Source organism: Takifugu flavidus, chromosome 11 (genome assembly GCF_003711565.1).
Source record: "Takifugu flavidus isolate HTHZ2018 chromosome 11, ASM371156v2, whole genome shotgun sequence".
Classification (NCBI taxonomy): Eukaryota; Metazoa; Chordata; class Actinopteri; order Tetraodontiformes; family Tetraodontidae; genus Takifugu; species Takifugu flavidus.
In genome coordinates this window covers 9104951-9121653 of record NC_079530.1, presented here as the reverse complement: position 1 = coordinate 9121653, position 16703 = coordinate 9104951, and the positions used below count along the sequence as shown (strand labels likewise).

Here is a 16703-nt window from a genome sequence, read left to right as displayed (position 1 = left end):
GTCCTGAAAGAACAAATCTGATTATGTCACACTTACAATGAGTTGAAAGGGCAGCATTGATCCATTTTACTGGGTTCACAATCACGATGCAAATGATGATGTTATAATGATACATCATAAAGACCAAACCAGAAAATGACTTGAGGGGACTAGAAAGAACTTTTTATTTGAAACTTGACTCAATGATATTATGAAACTAAACTGTTGTTAAATTTTTCGGTAGATTTCAGAGCAGCCGACAGATGGTAATTTCAGATATGACATCGTGGGTATTTTGGCTTTTTTAAATTTTTTTAAATCAACACGAGGAGCAACCAGCAGCCACCTTTGTTTTGATCAAGTTAAACCAAGACATTCAAATGCAATCCCTTTCGTTATGACTCTGTGGGAATCAAACCTCTGACCAACGATGGCGCTGTGCTCAAGCCAATGAGAAACAACAGGAAAGCTCAGTGAACAAACACGAATTAACTATGGAACCCCTCAAAAACAAACATGCTAATATGATATATTTTAAATAATAACACATTTACACGTATACGTTTACACATAACCACCAGAACCTGTATGCAGAATATCAGCAATATTAAATATAGTTTTGGTTTAAATAAATATTTGATCACATTCCAGCAGGTGAGCGAAAATTATAGTCAATTATAGAAACAAACGTTCAATTAACAAAATCAAAGATGCAATTGTTGACACACACGACCAAAAGCATCACACTAGCATGTTTTGCAGAGTTATTGATGTTGTATCAGCATGTGGACGAAACGCTTCTTTACATTTTAAAAAAGGGAAATGGACCTGCCTCGACAAAATCAGCCCAATCTGCCAGAACAGCGCCAATTAAACACAGTGGTCAAACACCGCCACTACAACAAATCAACACGGTAGTTTTCTCATAATTCAAAGTTGCTTCAAAACAAGCTCTAACAAGTCAGTATGCAGGCTGCGGTAATCTGTTATGAAGCAACTAGAATACTTTTTTAGTCCAATATGAAAATTTAACCAGAAGCTCAGCCTTTTAAAGCTCAGCTTTATTAAATGAGATCATTTGGTCCTTGTGTATTGTAAAATAGAAGAGGAAGGAACTAGGTAGGTGTAGTGAACTTCAAGCCACGGAATTCCAGTCAGAATGAGAAACCTCTGCCTCTAGTGGTCAGAAACAAACCACAGCCAGAAAAAGTTAATATTTAGGAAAAGAAAACAGCCAAAATTGTTGAAAACTCTGGAGGGGGCATGAAGCATGTGTAAATGCTCATTAGTCTTATGGAAAGGATCCATTTACACAATTGGCTGACAGAATTTCTGAATGTAATGACAACTTTGAAAACCATTCATTTAAAATGGACAGGCATTGATTACCTAAGTGTGAGTGAGGAAACGACCAGAATTTTTGGACTCCTACCACCATTTAACCAGCTTAACTCCTCTTCCAATGTTCAGTTCCTCTGTTTTTCACCCAAAGAATCAGAGGATGATGTCATAGAGTCTTCCAATGCGGCCTAGCCACTCGCACAAGGCCTGGCGGACGCGCACATCGGTCACATGACAGGAAAGCTGGCTGAGGCATGGGTAGAGTGCTGGCTGGAGGGCCAGGAAGGCGGAGTCTGAGAGGATGAGGACCTGATTGAGGACAGTCAGGACCATGTTGGTCCAAGCCTGCAGGGACAAAAACACATGCGCTGTCATTTTCCTTTGTCTTAGGGATCAGTTGGAGTGCTCAAGACATTCGTCGTTACCTGTCAAAGCAGCTGCAGTCATTTACAGAATTTTATGAGACTTAATAATTTAACTCCAAACACTAAAAACATGGTTGGTGAAATGTTCTAATTTTGACCGTCCGCTGTGTTTCTGTACCTGTATCTGAGCCTCAGAATCCCTCAAAGAGATGTTGTGGGAGCTGATGGTAGACCCCGATCGTGGTCTCTTTTCCTGCCTCAGGACTTCAGGTCCTGCGCTGACCGAGTGCCTCAAAAGGGGGCCCTTCTGGTCCACCAGGTGCTGAGGTCTCTGTGGGGGCCTCTGTGGCTCCACGGGGGTCCTCTGCTCGCTGCCACCCGCCACCTCCACCACTACCCGACCCTGCTCCTTCATGAAGAGGTTGATGTGACTCTGAGATGTCGGCTGCTGCTGCTTCCTGCGCTTGTACTCCATCATCAGCTTGCTGATGGTTTTGTCCGTGGTGATGGTGTACAGCTTGTTGCTGGCGTGTTCCCACCATTCCTTCCTCCGTGCAGGTGCAGCACTGTCAGAAGCTGCTCCCACCGTACTTTCCACCACGCCCGAGTCCCTCCTCTCGCCGCTGGTCCCAAAGTGATGAGGCAGACTGCTGGTGCAGCTGTGCAGACAGATTTGAACATTTTTAGAGCTCTTGACTTAAGTTGAAACTAAAACAGATGTTTGGACGTTAGAAGAGACTTGAAGGACCTGAATCCTGGACTGGGTGTGGGCGGCGACAGTGAACCTGTGTGACACCTGTACCCGCTGTCCTCCATTGGCGTCCCTTTCACAGAGAGTCCCCCCACTGATGTCGGGGTGGATGTCTCCGATTGGAAGAGAGGGAGAAAAAAGATGTGATCACTTCCGCCGGCTCCTCCTGACAGTGGCGCCGCCTCCTCCAGCGAGCTCTTCAGGTCACGGTGCATCTGAATGTAGCTGTTGCACAGATCCATGCACAGCTTGTAGAGCCGTTTGACCAGCCACGCCCAGTCCGCTCCTCCCAGTGGCTGCACGCTCAGCGAGGGGACGGATGCTCGCCACTGACTCCTTTTGTCTCGGCCTCGGGGAGGACTTACCTGGGGCAATCAAGTTTAAATAAAAGGTACAAATTACATAAATGGGTAAAAGTTAAAAAGAGAGACAGATCAGAATTCAGTCCGGAATCACCTGGGCTGTTTCCTCAAAGATATCTTCATCCTCCGAAGATGCCGAGCCTGGATGAGAGGAGTCGGAGCTGCCTTCCTCTTCCTCATACAGGATCTTCTTCACCTGAACACAAGAGGCGGTGCAACTGTGAAACTGAGCTGTGACATCAGCATGACGCTAGTTAACTCAAAGCTATGTAGGTTAATCTGCTGTCGCCAACATGTTAATTAAACCGCTTTAGTTGGTGGATGTTGCTAAAATAGGGAAGATGTTAGATTATTAGTATTGGTTTAAGTATTATTGTCAACAGATTAAAATACCTGGTCAGAACTTCTTCCATTACACCTTTCCAAACAGAAAATAGATTTTTAAAATGACGTACATCTGCAACGCTCAGTAAAAACTGAGCTACAACAAACATCTGAACAAAAAAAATGTCGAAATCACCTAAGAGCCGGCACACAATAATACCCCAAAAACACATCCATACATATTTGTAGGTTTGTGCTGATGTACATTTGTGATAGCCTCTCTCTATATATACACATATTATGTGACGCTGCTAGAAGGGGGTGTGGCTTCTACCTGCTGTGCCGTCATGGTGTCGGCCTGACTCAGCGTGGCACACAGCAGCGTCTGGAAGTAAAGGTTGAAGCTCATGGCTGACTGGCGGTACAGATTAGCTGCTCCACAAACACCCGACACCTTCATCAGAAGGTACTTCAGACCAGGACGTGTGTCAAATTCCCGGGCAGTCCTGTGGAGGAGCAGGTTAGTCTAGCATCCTGAAACCCAGAGTTCCACAGGTCCCTGAGCTACACTAACCTGTAAGAGTCCAGCAGCAGGTCCAGGATTATGGCTAAATTGGCCATGGAGATATAGCGCAGAAAGCCTGCTGTGTTTCTGCTCGGGTCAGAGGTCACTGGCGTGACCCTGTCATGACCTTCAGGCTGCTTGACAAATTCTTCCAGAAGGATGTCATACAGGTTCTGTAGGAGGACCTGGTGGGACAGCAAACTCACCACAATGGTCCTGAAGGGGATCCTGTAGAAACCAAACACCAAATTGCATTCAGGATAAACTCTCATCACGGATTTTCTGAGTGGGACAGTAGCTGCTAGCGTCTGTGCCAAATGTTGAGCAGCTCATGTGGGCTCATGGGTCAACTTGTCAAAGTGCAGGATGGCCACAGTGAAGCCGGTAGCTGGTGCATTTTCTGGTGGTTTTCTTGCAAGGTTTGCTACAGTGGCTAACCAGGCTAGTGCTAACAATTTAAAACAGGTTCCAACAAGTGGCACTAGGTGCAAATCTTTATTCTTTGATCTAATAAATACAGGAGTCTTTAATCTACCCTCAATGCCAAGTTCTGCCTGTTTTTATTTTAGCTATTAATCAATAATCGCTAAAAAACATTACCATACACGCCAACATATTTACTGTTAAACGGACAAATGTCTCTTGATGCCTTACCCAATTTTCCTGTTACCACGGCAGCAGAAAGATAGAAAGTGACAGATTTAGAGTTTTTTTTGATTAGTTAGTTCTAGTTGCTATCTAATGTGAAAGAAGTCAAGCTTCCCGTTTGTGGTTGTGTTTTACCGTTTCTGAGTGTGTCCATTGGCTGCCTGGTTGGACGGCAGTTCAATAATGAGAACGCAGGACTGAGCGTGCTCAAAGCCATCCTTGTTGTTTGGCGTCTTTGGTGAACATTGCGTATCCAACATAAAGACCTGCAATGCAAAAAGGCCAATAACAATTTTCAAAGACAGTGATGCTGCAAATACAATCTAAATTTGATGTTTTCAACCTTTCTGAGCTAGCTAACTGGAGATGTAATATATGCAGTTGTAAAAACCCTTCAATAACAGCACCTGGACATTAGCATTTGTCCATTTGTCACTCTCCATTTTCAGCAGAGAGGAATATAAGCGACACACTATCTTGGGAATGCTTGTGTTCGGTTCAGTTCAGTTACGATGCAGTACTGGTGGGTGGTTCTGACCTGCTGTGCCATGGCTTTGATCCGCCAGTACTCGGCCTCGGCTGCGGGGGAATGGGACGGAGCCGCCACCTTTACCTCGCAGGCATCTCCAGCAAAACTGTCAGAGCCGCTGTGAAAACAGGCCAACAGGTTCTGCGAAAAGAGAAACGTTGGCAGTTATTGGGAACATTACCACGAGCAGTCCTCCTGAAGGTTAACATGGGCCACCTGTGTATTCATGCCCTTACTGTATATCTGCACATATGCGAGGTATCTTAAAAAGCTTTATACCTTCACTGGCTCCAGCGTGGCAGAAAAGGCATCCTGTAGAGCGCAGCAAGCTAACCGCCACATTTCCTCTGTGAACACCGGACCCACTGTGACCAAAACGTATCTGAGAGGAAACGACCCGCAAACCATGTAAATTCATCACATAAATATTACTATACTAAATATTTTAATAAATTTTTTTTAACATATATTTAAGAATGAAAAGGCATAGCACAGCACTGATTAGCTGACTAATAGCTAACATTAGAACAAGGATACATCCACTGGTGTAACAGAAATAAAGTTCTACTTGTTTACTTCTGTGTTTAAAAGTCTATTTTTACTGCATTGCTAAGGAATAAGTGACCGACTTTGTCAGGTTTTCTTTCAGTGAGAAATGGGGACTATACTTATTCATTCTTCCTTCCAAGAAAATCATAACTTTTGCTTCTGACCTGATGCAGGAACAGCCGACCCTGGAGATGGTCTCTGCTGGTTCAGACACACAGGAAACCAGCAGCTTGAACAGATCCTTCAACATGAGGTTGATCAGGGACTCATAACCGATATCTGATTACCCAAAAAAAAACAAAAAACAGACTGATTTTACACATATTTACCAAAGTTGTTATTACCAGTCCATTTATCTCCTCTATCCCAGTATAACCAGTCCACTTCCTCCTCACACCTGAGTGTATGAAGCTGTTGACGTGTTCCACCACCAGCTCGCAGCAGAGGCCGATGGCGTGTTTAAAGTTTGCAGCTGCCATGTCCCAGTAGGAGTGGTCGCCTTGGCTACGCTGCAGCCACAGTGACATCACAGGAAGCAGCAGCTGGATGACAGAGAAGATGCCAAAACCTGGACCTTGAGGGAGGAGTCAGAAGGCTGCGGCTGATTACAGTGTTGAGAGATATGTGTTTAACATAAGACAAGGCTGAAGAGCAGAGTGTTGTCGACATATTGAGGAACTAAATGAGAAGAGTAAACTAGACTTAACCTTAACCAGTAAGTCTAAACTGTAAAGGCCTCTAGGGGCCTCTAGGGGCGCTGTGACCTTTATGCTGGTGTCAACGTCCTGCTTGAGTGTTTCACTTGTGACTACACAGGTTAATGAACTAACAGGATTCTGCCATGTCTGACCTGGTACCACTGTGACCTCCCTCAGCAGAGTGAAGAGCAGCTCCAGCGTCGGAGGCTGATGTTGGCGAGGACAGTTTGAAACCGCGGCGGTGAGCTGCTCCAGCAACAAAATCCAGACCTGGATCAGACCTGAAGGATGGAAAATACAGTCAAACATGCCAGGACGGATGTAAAAACGCCCAAAGAGGACTCACCTGTGCCGTCATCGAACTCCTGAAGGACACAGTCCACACCGTCCTCGGTGCTCATGGAGCGTTCCTGCGTCTCCACCGGCAGGCTCGCCAGCCGCGGAACCAGAAACACGGGTTTGGACGGCATCTTGTAGATCTTTGCGAGCAGCTGTGGTTCAGATGCAGCTTTGTTACTACAGAGATTCTTAATTGAAGGCATTTTTGAAAAGTTTGAAGAGCGAACCCCATTTTTGCTGGAGATTATCCTTATGTTTAATTCACTTACATAGGAATTTGATTCATCAATGCCATTTACTTTAATTCCAACCTTCTGTCCTACCTGAGAACATCTGCGCAGGTAATCAAGGGCGGGCAGGCAGAGGTCAGTGGAGCTGTAACCTGACATGTGGACGCAGTCGCCGATCTCTTTATAATCGACCTCTCCTGCAGATCCACACGGTCCCAAATTGATCAGATCACACAGTGAAAGTGTGGATTAGTCATCTCCATTTTTATCCTCAGACCTCGGGATTAATGTCACACTGAGACCAACCTAAACCTTTGACGAACTTCATCAGACACATGATGTAGTTGGTGGCGGCGTTGGCGAAAACCTGGATGTTGTCGGTGGTGATGAACGCCTCGAACACATCGAAGACGGGAGCCTGAGACTTCCCTGAAGGAGAGGAGGAGGAGGAGGAGGAGGAGGAGGAGGAGGAGAGCTCCTTAAGATTAATGCAGATTAAATCGATGTGGATTATGTGTGTGCCCGTTGTACCCATGGAGTATTCCCCCAGCAGGTAGTCTTTGGTGTCACTCTTGCTGCTGTGGACAGTCCTCAGAGCGCTGAACAGAGGCCGCCACCCCGACAGGATCTGAGGAGAACACATCTCCACCAGCTCGCCAATCGATGTCACAACCTGCACACGAAGGGGACATAAACCAGGGCTCAGACGGGTCCACAAATGGGGACATTGCCTGAGACGTCACCTGGTCCTGCACGTCCTCGTCGCAGAGCTCCAGCTGCATGACGTGTTCAAAGGGCCTGAAGAGCGCCTCGTTAAAGTGGAAGTGCGGGAGCTCCACCCAGCTGGTCAGCACCTCTGTCAGAACATCGTGGATGAAGGAAACGGCCTTCTGGGAAACGTGCCGCTCTTTGTGACACGCTGCCTGGAGAAACGTTTAAAAGATTGCCCCGTGACCAGCGCTAAAACGTGAAGGCGGTGCTCTGCTGTAGGCGGAAAGGTGGGAAGTCTATACCTCCACCAGATGGGGGGCCACAACATTCCAGGCCCGCATCACATGCAGCAGAGGGCGGTTCTTATTCCGTATGATCCGCAGCATGGCCTCACCCAGACGGAAGAGATGGAGCGAGCTGCGGCGCTCCAGTGTCGACTTCGCCTCTCCTACGGAAACCCAGAAGGTACAAACATCTGAGGTCGGACTCGCATCCGTTGCACTCACTGAAACACTGAAACCTTTAGCACCAACCCGGCATGGCCAGAGAATATTCTCCGCTCTCGGTGACAGAGTCAAACAGCTGAGACTGAGAAGCTTTTCTGAGCTGCTGGAAGAAGCCGATCAGACCGACCAGATTCAGTTTGGTGGCTGCTTCCTCAAACAGTCTGAAACACACACACACACACACACACACACACACACACACACACACACACACACACACACACACACACACACAAACAAAGATTTTATCTGTCATTCATTTCTGGATGTTTTATTTGTTTCTAATGAAAACTGATCATGTGACCCAAACCAGCGTCACTGAACTATTATTGAAATAAACGGCGGCGTTATCAGATGTACCTGTCGGTCTGCGTGGACAGCATGCACACGGCCTTGGCGGCGCTGGTCCCACTCATGAGACTGCCGCTTTTCAGGTCCACCACGCTGCGCCCCCCCCGGCCCCCCTCCCTAAGCAGCTCCTGAATGGACAAGGGCTGGATCACGGGCTGAGTCGAGCCCATATCGAGGATCTCTGACGAGTACTCGCCACTCAGCTCCAGGCCCAGGTCCACGGCATCTCCCTGCTGGGTGATGGGGGTGAGCGAGGGTTGGTGCAGGGAGCCGTCACTGAAATGAGTGTGTTCCAGAGAGCTGATGTACTCTGTCACCCTGCGTGGGGAGACACCGAGGGCGAGACAGCGTGAAGAGGCTAACTAGTTAGAGTGATGTGGCCAGAAACAGAATCATGAGGAACCCCACAGGTAAGGGAGGACTGTCACCTGAACACGTGTGGCCAACATTCGTGGTTGTGGCTGCCCATCTCCAGTCCCACGTTCAATATGGCGTCCATACATAAGACGTGAGCCGTATGAAGACGCGGCCCCGGAGGACGACCTATCTGCTCTAGGCGGTGTTCCACACGCTGCTTGACTGGAGAAACACAGACCAGGTACAATCTTTGTTAAGTCCAAAGCTTAAAAAGCTTCTTATTTCCATGTACGATGTTTGCACGGCTTCTGGTACCTTGTGAGATGGCGTCTCCGGTTTCTCCAACCTCTCTGTCTTCCTGAATGCAGGAGGCTGCTGCCATCTGTGCTAACGCCGAGGCGCAATTAGCAGCTACACCTGAACAATAACGTAAAGTAAAAATAAAGATTTTGTGTTTCTTTTTTTTCCCTTTTTCATCCTGTGAGATACAATTTTACACTCAGAGGTACTCTCACATCTGTCCGCTCGTGAATGTTGAATGTAATAAAAAATGAATGGCACACTGACAGTTGGATGTTTTTACCCACCCAAAGTGCAGCTGAGTGCGGCAGCCTTGCGAAGTCCATCCAGGCTCAGACAGATGGTGTCTCTCTCCCTCTGGCTCTGCTCTTTGGTGCCCTCTGCCCCCAAGATGAACGCCAGGCCCTTGGAGCTGCCCACCATGCGGCCAGTCAGCGGTGTAGACAGCACATCAATCAGGTTCTTCCACACGCCTGTGAGGATGAAGCGGGAGAACACGGCCCCTGGAGGAGAGAAGAAGGGAAATGTTTACACTTTTTAATGCAGAATTAATACAAAAGAAGCAACAAGGCGCACATTTTAAATGCCGTCAAAAAAATAAAAATAAAAAATCACTGTCTGAGGCGTTGAAAGAGCCACAGTAATATCAGTCTGTGGATTTCATTTCCAAAACGCAGGTTATCATATAAAGATCCATAAAAATGCTGATCATGTGACAGACCTGCCATCGCAGTGTCACTGTTGATCTTGACACAGCTGGGAGGTGACTGACTGGGCGCCTTGCTGATCAGCTGAGCTCCAATCCCACTGCTGCCCAGGCCATCGATATCTGACAGAAGATAGTAGAAAATTTCTAACTGGACAGAGCAGATGTTCACCCGGCACGGCGGCTCTTCCAGGTCTGGCTGGGACTTTAGGCATTCTTGGGTTTGATCCCGTTACCTGTCAACATGGTGATAAGCGGCATTGTCTGGTCCTCTGGTGAGCCCCAGTAACCAGCCTCACCCAGCAGGTTGCGCTCCAGCACCTGGTAGTAGAGTTCTTCTGTCCAGGGCTGAGACAGAAACACGAAGACTCCGCTGCCTTGGATAAGACGCACAAACTCTTTCTGAAAAAGCAAGCAAAAATACATTTGCATCCATTAAACAGATGACATAAATCTGCAGTTACAATAAGTTTTCTATACTTTTGCCTTGATTTCTTAATAAACATAATCCATTTGGACAAAAGAGAGTGTTGGCCTGCCCCCTAGTGGGGGACTGAGGAACAACCCCTCCCATTTCAAGGGAGCATATTAAAAACAATACAAACAGTTGGAGGAAAGAGAGATGCGGAGTCATTGACCTTTATGTCAAAAGTCACATTTATACAAATGTTTGTGATGTGTGTTCGTAAACGTCTCACCAGGCTGACAGCAGGGCTGAGGGTTCGCCGTCTGTAGAAGTCAGAGCAGCACAGTTTGAGGTTGAGAAGCAGAGCGTAGTAAGACACCAGGTAGAGTCCATCAGCGGTCATCAGTGACTGACAGCTCAGAGAGTCACATGACTCAAACCCTGGAGAGTGGATCCCACCTGGGGGGTGGTGCGGGGGGAGATACCATGGGGCAAAAAAATGAGTAGAGGTTAGCAAACTCTCATCCATCTTCCCAGTCAACGCGCACTTTTAGAACCGAGTCTGTGCCCCGTGAGACACTTGAGGGTCGCTGTACGCGTCTAACCGACAAGATGCTGCTTTCATACCTGTCTGCAGTCCGGAGCAGAAGGTGGAGGAGAAGTTCTGCAGCGAGACGTCCACGTCCGCGGCGCTGGCCAGCCTCAGCAGACGCGGCAGCAGCGCTGACAGTGACTGTATGAACAGCCTGGCGCTCTGCTGTTCGGCCTTCTGGCTGTAAAGTTTGAGCGACAGGGCTGCGGCGCGCAGCGAGCGGTGACCAGGACAGTCGCGTGGCGTCTGTTGCTCCTCGTCAATCAGGGACACGTTGTCAGAGCCGATGTCGGATACGTCGGAGCGGCCCGAGTCTTTCTCGGCTGCCATGGAATACTGGTCACAGGAGTCGAACTCGGTCCGAGACACGTCCTGCTCCTCCATACTGAGGGACGGACAGCGAGGAAAAACAGACAGTTTTCATACATTGAATTAAAGATCATCCAATCTGCTCGACCAATCTCTATTTTTTAAAGGGACAACAAACGTTCACCTGAAGTTGCTCTCGCTGTATCGGGACCCTCCCCCATGATGGTTTCTGGTTCGAGACTCCACTGACAGGAAGTTGGTGATGTCAGGATAGACGAGGGCGTGGCTTCTCTGCACTACATCAGGAGGAACCACAATTCCTCTGTCTACTCCTCCTCCACATTCTCCCCCCCCTCCAGATGCTCTCCGTTTCTCCCTTTCATGCTCACCATGCCCAATCTTGCCCCCCTCCTCCCGATGTCCTGGCTCTGTGTACTTTCCTCCCTGCTGGTTTCTGCAGAATGATGAGATAGGGAGCTGGGGCTCCTCCCCAAAGTCATCAGGGGTGGTGCGACCCAGAACATGCTCCTCCACCTCTAGGTCTGTGGTGGTTTGGCCCGTTTCCGTGGTGATGCTGATGCTGATATCAGGGCTGCGCTCGCTGGAGGCCATGTTGGCGGAGGAAGGGTCGGGGCCACACGGCGCTTGTTCGGACGACAGGATGTGTCGCTGCCACCTGAAATCAGCCTCGTTGATCTCCATGGACTCCCGCGTGGACTCAGACCCGTCCTTCAGGTCGTCCCGGCGTCGGAGTAGAAGCTGAGCCTGTTGACAGTACGTGCAATGATGACAGGAAAAGAAAGTTGTTTTCTGCCACATCAAACCATAACAAAAGAGGGCCGAACACCTGGAAACAATAGGCAAGCATAAAACACGTGGACAGCTCCAACAGCAGAGTGCGAACCTGCTCGGGTTGGATGCCGCGGCCCTTCAACAGCTCGTCCAGCGCACTGAGGAGAGCGCATGCACAGGAGACCGACGTGTAGCACGCTTCAATGCCGCCCTTCACGCATGCCTCTGTCATCCCGTCCATCACGCTACAGACAAATACAAAACTCAGACCGTAACCAGTCAAAACACTAAAGCTACGCCGATGCACGAAGGCTGCACTCACAGCTTCAGCAGGTCCAGGTGGGACTTCCTCTTTGAGAACGAGCGCTTCCTCGTTTCCGGCTCAGCCAAACACGGACCGGCCAGGTCGTACAGACGCTGCGGACTGCCCAGAATCTGAAAAACACACAGTCAAACAAAGTTTTAGAACACACACAAAAAAAAGTCAATTAATATTGCGCCTCCCGTCCCTCCTCCCACCTCCTTCATGATGCGGATGGCCTCCGTGCGATGCTGAGGGGGCGGGTAAAGGAGGATCCGGTGGTACAGCGACTGCAGCACCGGTTTCATGGACTCCACACAGCTCACCAGCCTCACCAGTTCAGCAGCAATGTAGCACACGGTGCGCACCACTGGCACGATCCTGGCGGGGGCGCTGGACGAACAGCCAGAGCCCCGACCCTGATCGGACACCCCACCTCCAAGAGAGTCCACTTCCTGGCTCACACCTGTGTGAATATTGGGAGCCCAGACAGCTCAGTCGGTGGAGCGTCCAGACCCGTGAACAGCTAGAAGATGGATGGATAGAAAACCTTTAACATTTGGTACCTAAATTGAGTTTTTCCATGAGGCGATCCCTTTCTTGAGGCCCTGTTTGGCTGTGATGGGAAGCGATGGTTTTATCGCTAATGGGATTTCCCATAATCGCAACAAGGGAAGGACAAAGCTGCTTCCTGAGGAAGGAATCAACAAAATGTCATGAAAGAATTACAAAAAAAGGATTTAAAAAGAATACACGTTGAGATGAGAAATTTGTATAAATAAACATCAATCAGATAAAAATAAAGAAAACAAATAAAATGCTTTAATTGTCTCCATGTGTACAGACAGTAAAGTTCTAACTCTTATGATAATAAAACAGAAAAATTAACCAACATTATTAATAAAGTGTTCAAACAAATTCTGAAGAAATCCCTGCCATCCAGTGACGACGTTAGCATCTTACCACACGAGATCGGTGAACCCTCTGGACAGGTGCATTGTGGGTGGGCAGCTACTCAACATAGACAGGATGCACTCGAGGTAGAGGAGCTGCAGGAGCTGGTGCCCCCTGGAGTCCAAACGAACACACATTTACGAGACGCTTATTCATAGCAGTCAGCACTGAGACTATTTCAAACTAAATATTTACTGTTCCAGCAAACGTGAGTTCAGACTGAATCCCTTCGAATTTTATTGAAACAGAAAAATGACAGGATAAATAAAATGTGAGCGTTACCTGTCCACAGACTCCAGCTTTTCGCAGAAAACAGTGAGAACTGTCACCACTTCATCACACAGTGCCTGGCTGGTGGGGGAAACATCTGCAAACACATAGAAATCTGTAATCAGAACATCTGGATTCATTCCTGACTGGCCAGCTGGTGGCTTAGCACTGATGGTAACAAGGACACGACGGCATTACTGGTATGTGTAACAACCAAACAGGAAAAACCAGTCTGAACCTCAGTGCTGCATGTGCACGTGAGGACCTGCACTGAAGCAGAACTGAGGTTCTGACACCTTTCTGACCCAACTTGCCTCTTCTATTTAGCGGAGCAACAGTCACCTCATCCCCATCGGCGCCCTGTGGACGAGAGCGCAGCAGCAGGTGAGGTGTGTGTGCTGCAGGTTGGACTGTTCGAACGTGTGTGTGTGTGTGTGTGTGTGTGGTGTGTGTGTGTGTGTGACCTCTTGTCTGTGATGCAGTTGCAGAGTCAGGTCTCCCAGTATTTGGCTCAGAGTTGCTCTGACAGCTGTGTTGATGCTGCGCTGGTGACAGCTGGACACATATGTTTCAATGCACATCTACACACACACACACACACACACACACACACACACACACAACACACACACACACACACACACACACGCACACACACACACGCACACACAACAATCAGTCTATGTGTGTCATCTGACCTAGTGTGAGTCACAACAATATGAAGACTCTGCTTTACATGACAACGTAGCATTTTTAAATGCTCCACTCCGGAGCCTGTTTTCAGGGCAAAACATAACTAAAGTTTTGCCTCTTGACCCGAAAACATCGTGTGAACGGGGCCTAAAACTGAACCACAAAGTCAACACTGAGAATCTGTGAAGGGTCAAAAACACATTAATTTTACTAGTGATTATAATTAACAAATCAGATAAGAATGCACTATGAAGATTAGCAAATCTGCTTTATTATGCAAACAGATAAAAATCTGTTCAGCCAAGCATTAATATTGTTGGTTGATGCTGTTTATGATGCCGTACCTCAGCAATCCGCAGGATGGAGTCTCCGTTGATGTCAAAGTTTGGCGAGTATGTGATGCAGAGCAGCACCTACCGACAGAAACAGTCTCTTAGCCTAGCGTCTCCTCTAACTCCTGGATTAGTGGCCATTGTTGGTGCTGCAGTTTATCTCTAAAGATGCAAACTAGCTCAATTAAAACTGAGGTTCACTTTATGTTTTAGTGACATTTTCTTGATCTGGCCCAAAACACTTTTTCGTGGTTGCCGCCACGGTTACATACTGCTGTCTGGACTTCTCACCTTCATCACTTCGACCTGCAGGTCTTCATGTAGCGACGGCGTCACCCTGATGGCCTCCAACATCTGGCTGAGCAGCTGCTTGTCCAGGAGCTCTGTCTCCTGGCCCATGAACCTGTCCTCACACAGCAACTTCTGATTGAATAAAAAGCAGAGGGAGGATAAATTATAAATAATGCACTTTTTTTTTTTTAATGGAAAAATCATTCAACACCCACAAAATGGAACCATCCCGTTGGTCTACCTGCATTCCAGTGAGTGCCGTCTGTCCCAGTTTGGTGTTTTTGGACTCCAGAGCCATCTGCAGGGGCAGCAAACAGCGCTCCCTGCAGGAGGACCAGCACATAAACAGGCTCAGCCGAAGCGCCAGTCCTGGTCCAACACAGGTCCAGGACTCTGCCAGCGCTGGGACAACCTGAGCAGCAGCTGGCAGCATCGATGGGACGCCAGCACAAGTGTCTCCACGGTCGAGTTCGCTCTGCTCAGATTTGAGTCTGGAGAAACGCAACCTGACTGGCGAAGTCCCAGTTTGAAAACCAGGAGGCAGCTGCAAATGTTACACTGGCTTTGACCGCTGCCCAAAAACATTTATTTATGGATTCCCAAATTTAAAAATAGCAACAACTTAATTTACATGATGTAGATCTGTTCTCTGTCTGCAGAGTCACCCTGGCCTAGAAGACAAGGTTACCAATCACAACTATCACATTGTTGCTGGGCCATCAGAGCCGGGCTGGGACTAGTTCAAATGCAGGAAAAGCAAAAACAAGAACAAGAACAAGATCGCAGACTTTTCAAACACAAAGACAAGAAATAACGGTGTCATTGAACAGCTTGCTCACCGAAGCTGGGATGCAGACATTTTTGCAGCTCCATTCTGGGACTGGAGAGTTTCTGTGGTTTAAAAGAAAAAGAGAGAGAAAAAAAGATTGACAAAAAAAGTAAAAAAAAAATTAAATTAAGTTAATAGAAAAGCCCATATCAACAGTCCATGACAACCTTAAATTGTTAGTATATGAGTTAGCATATACACACAATGAATAATGGGTTTAAAAACACGAATAACTTCATTACCCTTAGATTAAACTTTTTGTTCTGAAAAACAATTGCTGTTAAAAATAATTACTTAAATAATGCCAGATTTTATGAATTAGTAGGATACACTTCAAAAACAAGGCATAACACATTTGAAAAGCACCGGGATCAGTCGTACAGACGGGTTCTGTGACAATCATCGTCCATCAATCTGTTTTTACTGTATTTGTAGATAAATCCATTATTTTAAAAAACAAAAAACTATTATAGGAAAACAACCTTAAACAGGTGCGTGGTAAATGCTATTCTCTGGGTCTGTTCGAGGTCGGAATGATGGAACTTCCACCTAAACTCAGATTTGATCCGAGTTCGCAGGAAAGGTTCGGATTAATTGCAACAAATGCCCGCCCCAGCCCAGACCCGGACACCCCCTCTGCCCCGCCGGACAGAGCCCTCTGCCCCGCCGGACAGAGCCCCCTGCCCCGCCGGGCAGCCCGGAGGCTGGCGCACACTCACCGCGGGCGTAGACGCAGGCGTCGCGGATCGCTTTGTGTTTGTGGCCGGACGCGTCTTTCTGCAGTTTACGCAGGATCTCCTCCATGGCCGCCTCCGAACGTCAGGCAAATCTGGGTGTGTCTGGGCGGTCTTGCGCGTGCTGCTCGGTGGTTATTTTAAGGGTAGTGAAACAGTGACAACATCCCCGAACGCGATGGTTGAGATGAGAGCGATGATTCATTCCCACCGAGCGGCCAATGATATCGGGCCCCGGCCGTCAGTCCTCTGGTGGAAACAGGAAGCTGGTGTGTTTGTGTGTTAGGTTTCTACAAACATCCGCCGCTGTAACTCCCAGAGAAAAGGGGGCTAAATCAACCAACACATAGAAATAATCTCTAGAGCTGCGTAGGTAAAGCGGCTCAATAAACGCCCTACTGACACGTCCGTCATTTATTTCTCTGAACCTGATTTAAAATCCGTTCCGGTGGATACTGCCGATCCTCTGGGGCTCCAGGTTTTTGATCTCCTTTTCTTGGTCGCAGTAGGCGCAGCGCACAGCGGACAGGCGGGGATTCCTCTCCAAACTGGCAACCCGGAATTTTCACCGCGTTCCCGAGGAATGGCT

The 16703-nt window shown here is 47.9% G+C and overlaps 1 protein-coding gene across 3 annotated transcripts; it reads right to left on the bottom strand.

The window, feature by feature from the left end:
- Positions 1-140: 140 nt before the first annotated feature.
- arfgef3 (ARFGEF family member 3) lies at positions 141-16591 on the bottom strand. 3 transcript variants are annotated; one of them, XM_057046635.1, is made up of 42 exons: positions 16100-16587; positions 15391-15442; positions 14793-14874; positions 14552-14683; positions 14273-14341; positions 13700-13816; positions 13550-13595; positions 13248-13332; positions 12975-13079; positions 12578-12702; positions 12230-12477; positions 12033-12145; positions 11823-11955; positions 11103-11683; positions 10645-10994; positions 10310-10476; positions 9848-10013; positions 9627-9734; positions 9193-9408; positions 8921-9022; positions 8677-8827; positions 8258-8566; positions 7925-8058; positions 7694-7839; positions 7424-7603; positions 7212-7353; positions 6987-7109; positions 6774-6877; positions 6458-6602; positions 6264-6392; positions 5811-5987; positions 5578-5692; positions 5144-5246; positions 4874-5005; positions 4471-4601; positions 4342-4350; positions 3697-3915; positions 3457-3628; positions 2893-2994; positions 2434-2801; positions 1864-2344; positions 141-1665 (listed from the first exon to the last, which is right to left on the bottom strand). In XM_057046635.1, exons 1-42 carry the CDS (start codon positions 16182-16184, stop codon positions 1474-1476), a joined length of 6846 nt encoding a protein of 2281 aa, XP_056902615.1. In that variant the 5' UTR covers positions 16185-16587; the 3' UTR covers positions 141-1473. The 3 variants fall into 3 exon arrangements, with proteins under 3 accessions (XP_056902615.1, XP_056902616.1, XP_056902617.1); XM_057046636.1 differs by lacking the exon at positions 4342-4350; XM_057046637.1 differs by lacking the exons at positions 141-1665; positions 1864-2344; positions 2434-2801; positions 2893-2994; positions 4342-4350 and adding an exon at positions 3050-3216 and having other exon boundaries at positions 16100-16591.
- Positions 16592-16703: the final 112 nt, after the last annotated feature.